Source organism: Cyprinus carpio, chromosome A8 (genome assembly GCF_018340385.1).
Source record: "Cyprinus carpio isolate SPL01 chromosome A8, ASM1834038v1, whole genome shotgun sequence".
Classification (NCBI taxonomy): Eukaryota; Metazoa; Chordata; class Actinopteri; order Cypriniformes; family Cyprinidae; genus Cyprinus; species Cyprinus carpio.
Window position 1 is genome coordinate 14,503,932 of NC_056579.1, and position 6,033 is coordinate 14,509,964.

Here is a 6,033-nt window from a genome sequence, read left to right on the forward strand (position 1 = left end):
AGCTGACATGCAGACAGTTGCCATCTGTAGCTTCAAGGAATAATGTACAATCCCATGTTCAGTGGCAGACATTTTCTGCATGAAAACAGAGGATAACTTATATTAGAAATTAGAAAAAGTTCAGACTTTCTCTTCCATTAAAAGATGGTGAATTTTTATAGTACGACGAAGTGTAGGGAAAAGGCTGTTTGTATGTTGATAATGAAAAAATAAGTAGCCTACTTGATCGATGTGTTATGTGCAATGTAAGTCCACTAGATGTCGCCTTTTGTGCTTTTTCAGTTTCTTACAAGTGTGCACCTGTTCTGATATTTAGAAAATCTGAGATCTTATTTAAGGTTTCATGTATTATGGAAAACATTACATCAAATTAAAAGCTTGTGAATACACAGTCTCATTTTAAAATGTAACATCAGGGGGGTTATTTATTTATTGGATAATGAAAAAACTTAATTTAAATCTAAATTATTAAATGTAATATGAATTATTACTTGTTATTTATGTAACATAGATGTTTGTTACATAGATTTGAAAAAAAAATATATATTTTATTTATTATATGTTTACAAAGTTAGCTAATGGTGTTGCTGTGACAGGTAAATTCATTATTACTATTAATATTAACATTGTTACTTTTAACAATATTAATATGTGTGTTGGAGGAGCCTTGTGATGTTTTATCGACTTTTATCAAGCACGCGATATCTCTGGGTTTCCCGGGAGACAGGAATGAAGAAAGCAGCACGCAGACTCGATCGCGGTGGAAGCCCCCATCGAGACACATTTTGTGCCCTTTTTCCAAAGAGTTCTTCATGCGTGTCGAATGGAACATTGAGTCTCTATTGTTCCTGGGACACTTTAATAATCGACGGCAGCAATCCCAACCTGTTGTTTGCTTTAGGACCTATTCCAAGACACACAAGCCGCCTGGATGAGGCTCCAGTTGGGGTGAGCTCAGGCGCCAGTCCGCAAGCCTCTGCGCTCTGTGAATTCATGAATAAATGTAAAAGATTCATGTGAAGTTTTTAATGGCAGAAAGCAGGAATTAAGGTCCTGTGCATCACTGCATTATTATAATACTTGTTTCAGTGACTAACCAGGAAACGCAGCTGTAGCCCGTGTCAAAAAGTTATATCTGTGTGATTCATAACTAAATCATCCAGGTAGTTTATTAAAATCACTGGACTATATAAAAAAAAATTCAACATTGATTTATACATATATATATATATATATATTATATATATATATATATATATATATATATATATATATATATATATATATATATATATATATATAGTCAAGTGATTTTAATAAACTATTTTTTGATTGTCAAAAAGTTATGCACAATTTGCTGTCTGCACATTGTCCACGTTATAACTGTTTAACTCCTAATATAGCTAAAGGCCTTTTCTTAGTTTAACGGTATTTGTATGCCTAACTAGCTAATTCTATTTTTATTATTGGTTTATTTTTATATATATATATATATATATAGGCTATATACAGTACAATAATTTAAAGTGTCTGTCATCAGCAATCCTACGAAAGGGCGTCATCCTCAACATTATTATTATTATTATTATTATTATTATTATTATTATTATTAATTAATTTTTATTATAATCTTACTGCCCTTTTTTGCACTTGTTCTCTTTCTAAAGCTTGTGACAGCAAGGAATTGTCGCGGCTCCAGATCAAGTTTCTGATCTTTGGGAAGCTCTTTTTCTGAAAGGGCGTTCCTTAAATCGGATCAAAAGGTTTTGAACTTGTTCAAAAAGAAAGCGAAACTCAATCTGGTATTAACACTCGTTTTTGAACGTGTTTAACTGTGCACCAAGAAGAGCGAATTATTGCAATTTGTTTAATGTTTATGTTGCACAACTGAGATTTTTTCGATAGCCTATTCTTGTATATTATTAATTATAACTGTATTTATTTATATTAGACTATATGTACGACTATAAGTACGATTACGCAAACTAATAAATAAATGATAAATGCCTAAATTAATCAAACATATTTTTAAAATAACTTTCTCGAATAACTAGCCTATTAAATTTCGTTGACATGAAGACACAATGCCTATAGGCTAAATCAAATCAATGTAGCCTAGCTAGGCCTAATTGTTTTCTTTCTTTCTCCTTTTGAACAAAATGTTTACTTGAAAATTAGGCTAATTTAGTATGGACAAAAGCAGGATCAAATTAAGGTGTTCTCAAAGAGTTTTGATAACCCCTTTCACTTCACTTGAGACTGTCGAGACAGACCATTTTTTCCTCTTCTATTCCGTTTTATATAGGCTACTATCTAATTTCCTAAACATAGCGTGTGAGGAGGCTCGCCACATAACTTTATTCAGTCTCTAAGTTTCTGAGTAGACTAAGTCCTGTGGGACGAACCATTGTGATAATAATTCCTTAGTTAAACAGGTTTGAAGCGCTACATTACCAAAAAAAAAAAAAAAAGTTTGAGCATAATAACCTCTCTCGGGTTTACTACGACTTCTCATTGGTTGCCTACACGCGCCTGCCCCGCGTGCTCTTATTGGTCAAAGCGCCACGCGACCAGCTTGAGAAGGGGGGCTCCCCGGCGCGTGCCGCTTTTAAACCGACTTGTCGCCCTGAGACGTCAGTAAAGAAATCCCCTTCACAACAGGTGTAAGAAGAGAAATCCTCCACGGCAAAAATCCCGTTCCCATATCCACAGCCACCCACTTTCCTCCAAAAAGCACAAAACAACAAAATGGATGGAATGAACGTGGACGGTGTAAGCACGGATACAAGGGATGTGGTTGAACTCGACGTCCAGCATCCGAGCTTGGGGCGGGGGGAGCAGCGCGAGTACCCACCAGCTTTGGCACTCATGGCCAGCAGTGACCCACGCGCCTGGCTGGCTCCCGTGCAGGCTGGCACCTGCGCGGCACACGCCGAATACCTGCTGCACTCGCCCGGCTCGAGCGCAGAAGGCGTGTCCTCTGCCTCCAACTTCAGGAAGAGCAGCAAGAATCCTGTCAAAGTACGCGAGCTCTGCCGGCTTAAAGGAACTGTGGGTGCAGATGAAGGCAGACAGCGGGCCCCATCCAGCAAAGCGACCAACGTCGTGCAGAAACAGAGGCGAATGGCTGCCAATGCTCGGGAGAGGCGAAGGATGCACGGATTGAACCACGCGTTCGACGAGCTGCGCAGTGTCATCCCAGCCTTAGACAATGACAAGAAGCTCTCCAAATACGAAACTCTACAGATGGCCCAGATCTACATCAACGCTCTGTCCGACTTGCTCCAGGGCCCCGGTGCTAAAGCTGACCCGCCAAACTGCAACTTGCTGCCTGCCAACGTGTTCGAGGAGGACCGCTCTCCCAGAGGATCGCCGAGCGTCTGTCGGAGAGGCACGGGCGCGGGTTATCCGTACCAGTACGAGGACGGAACATTCGCCTCTTTCATGGAGCAAGACCTCCAGTCGCCCTCTGGAACGAGCAAGTCCGGTTCGGAGGCCAGTAAGGACTCGCCTCGGTCGAACCGGAGCGACGGAGAGTTTTCCCCTCACTCGCACTTCAGTGACTCAGACGAAACGCACTTGGAGATGCAGAGCGAAGACGAGCTGTCGGAACTGAAACTGCCCAAGCACCGCGCGTTTTAGAAAACGCACCAACTGGACTGTCCATCAATCGTGTCAATCGCATATTTGGGCTTTGTAATTGGTTGTTTTATTTATCCATTTGTTTTTATGATCTTTTGACAATGATGTTGTTGTGTCTGACGCCAATAGATTTAGTTGCCTTCTCGTGACATTGACCAGACCCCTACGCCATGTGAACTGCCGCGTGCAGCAGTGCCATGGGCTCGAATGTCATGCATAAAACTGTCTTCCTTGAACTGTTTTGACACTGTTTTTTTTTTTTTTTTTTTTTTCAGACATGATTGTCATGGGCCTAATTTCATATACGATTGATTCTGAACCCATGTAAGAATTTGCAACTTTTAAAGTTTACGTGCACTTTAAAAACGGGCCATAGGCTTGAGAAACATTCTTTTGTCATGGAACAAGAAATTTTGTGTTTATGTAGAAGTAATGCCAATTTGATGAATATATTTAATATAGCCATTAGATTTTGTACATCCGTTCATTTTTAATATTTGATTTCAATGCAAATAAGTTGTGTTCTGCTTCTGTAGCTGAAGTAAGCTATTTATTTCTGTTTGCCTTGTCTATTTTTGCGTTATTGAAAATAAGCAGGTTTGCTACTCATGTTTTGTTTTACTGTAGAAATAAAAAGGGAGAAATAACACGATTATGTCTCGTCTCTGTGTGATTCTCGTTATCAGTTTTTCATTATGATTTTATCTCATAACTTTTCTAGAATATACAGTAGATTATATTTTTGAAATAAAGTAAATCCTAAAATGTTACTATTACAACAAATGGGCACCAGCTTTATCTAATGTTATTTAATTTTAATTAGGTTTAGCCCTTAATGGCCACTGAGGTGTGGGACACTTTATGTTTGGAAGCGATGCGATGTGATCGATCAGTTAATAATTACAATTTCACTGTAATTTTGTATCAAAACATAGGATGAACTTGCCAGTGATACATACAAAACAAACCTTTATTTTTAAGTGTGTACTTTATTCAAGTAGAGATTGCCATGGAACCTTTCTTTGTTGTTGTTGTTCTGCAAAAAAACCTTTCAATGAACAGTTCCTAGAAAAACTTTTTTTGTGAAGAATAATTTTATAATCTAAAAACTTTTTTCACTATAAACTTTTTTGTGGAATTAAAAGGCTCCATGGATGTTAAAGTTTATTCATGGAACCATGAATGCCAGTAAAGAACCTTTTTAAGACTGAACCATCTAAGAAAGTTTCTTAAGTTGGTTATTTGATTCAGAAAGTTCTTAATTTTACACTCTAAAAAATGCTGGTTTTTTTTTTCTAACCTTTATCATTCTAATTATGACAAGAAAGCTGGACACTTAAATTTTAGAATGTAAAAATTTAACCCAACGGTTGGGTTAGTCCATATTTGACCCAAAGTTGGGTTGAAACAAACCAGCATTTTTTAGAGTGTACATTACAGTTTCCTCGGTTCAGTGTATTGGTTTCTGGTTTATTTTAAGCGCAAGGTTTGTTTTTATTTTTTTTTATTTTTTTTTTAATCTAATTAGAAAATAAAGTTTTGGAACTTAAAGATTCTGTGGCAGCAGGCTGCAAAACACGTTCAATTAAAACATTTAAATTGTAAATATTATTTAAATCATGACCATCAGATCATCAGAGCAATGCACTAAGAACACAGTAACACAGTGACATTTAATTAACAAAAAAAAAAAATAATAAAAAAAAATAAATTGATTCAACTCGCCAATCACCCAGTTTAAAGTAATGTCAGTTCAGCATATTTTTCTTTATTTAGCCTGTTCATTCTGAGGCTGTTTTAAAAACGTATTTCTCTCTATCTGTTGAAGTTTTACTATAGTTGTCAAATGAAGTGTAAACGCATTATTTACATTAATAATTGCTCGTGTTTCAAAGCTTTACAGCCAAACTGATCTCATGAAAACATAACTATTTTACGAGGTAGCAATTTCGTACAAATTTCATATGATTTGATTCGCATAGGCCTACGAAAATATACAATTTTAGCCTACAATTTAGTATTAGGCGCAAGCATGAATAACCCGATTTTTTAAGAAAACTTAATTTAGCGGTTTGTTCTACAATTCTCTTAAAATCTGAACTTTAAGTCCTAAGGTCTTAGTCTCACTGTTAGTCTTTTCTTTTGGTCAGAGTTTGGAAACACTTCTCGACGTTTAGTGAATACGTTAAGGTGTTCTTTATGCGATGCATATGCATGCTGGTATGCTGCCAACTGCCCTCGTGCCAACTGTCAGCTTCTCTACCCCCGAGCCATGATAAACATCATGAATTATTACATTTTGCGTATGAATGGGTTTTAATAGTCTTCTTATCTATAGTCGACTGTTTACTGAAGGAATTGTTTTAACTGTAATTGAAGCGTTTATTAACT

The 6,033-nt window shown here is 37.0% G+C and overlaps 1 protein-coding gene across 1 annotated transcript; it reads left to right on the forward strand.

Annotated features, from left to right (window-relative positions):
* The first annotated feature begins 2,532 nt into the window (after positions 1–2,532).
* LOC122145931 (protein atonal homolog 1-like) lies at positions 2,533–4,285 on the forward strand. Its single transcript, XM_042762410.1, has one exon. The coding sequence runs from the start codon at positions 2,749–2,751 to the stop codon at positions 3,640–3,642; it is 894 nt and encodes a 297-aa protein (XP_042618344.1). The 5' UTR covers positions 2,533–2,748; the 3' UTR covers positions 3,643–4,285.
* Positions 4,286–6,033: the final 1,748 nt, after the last annotated feature.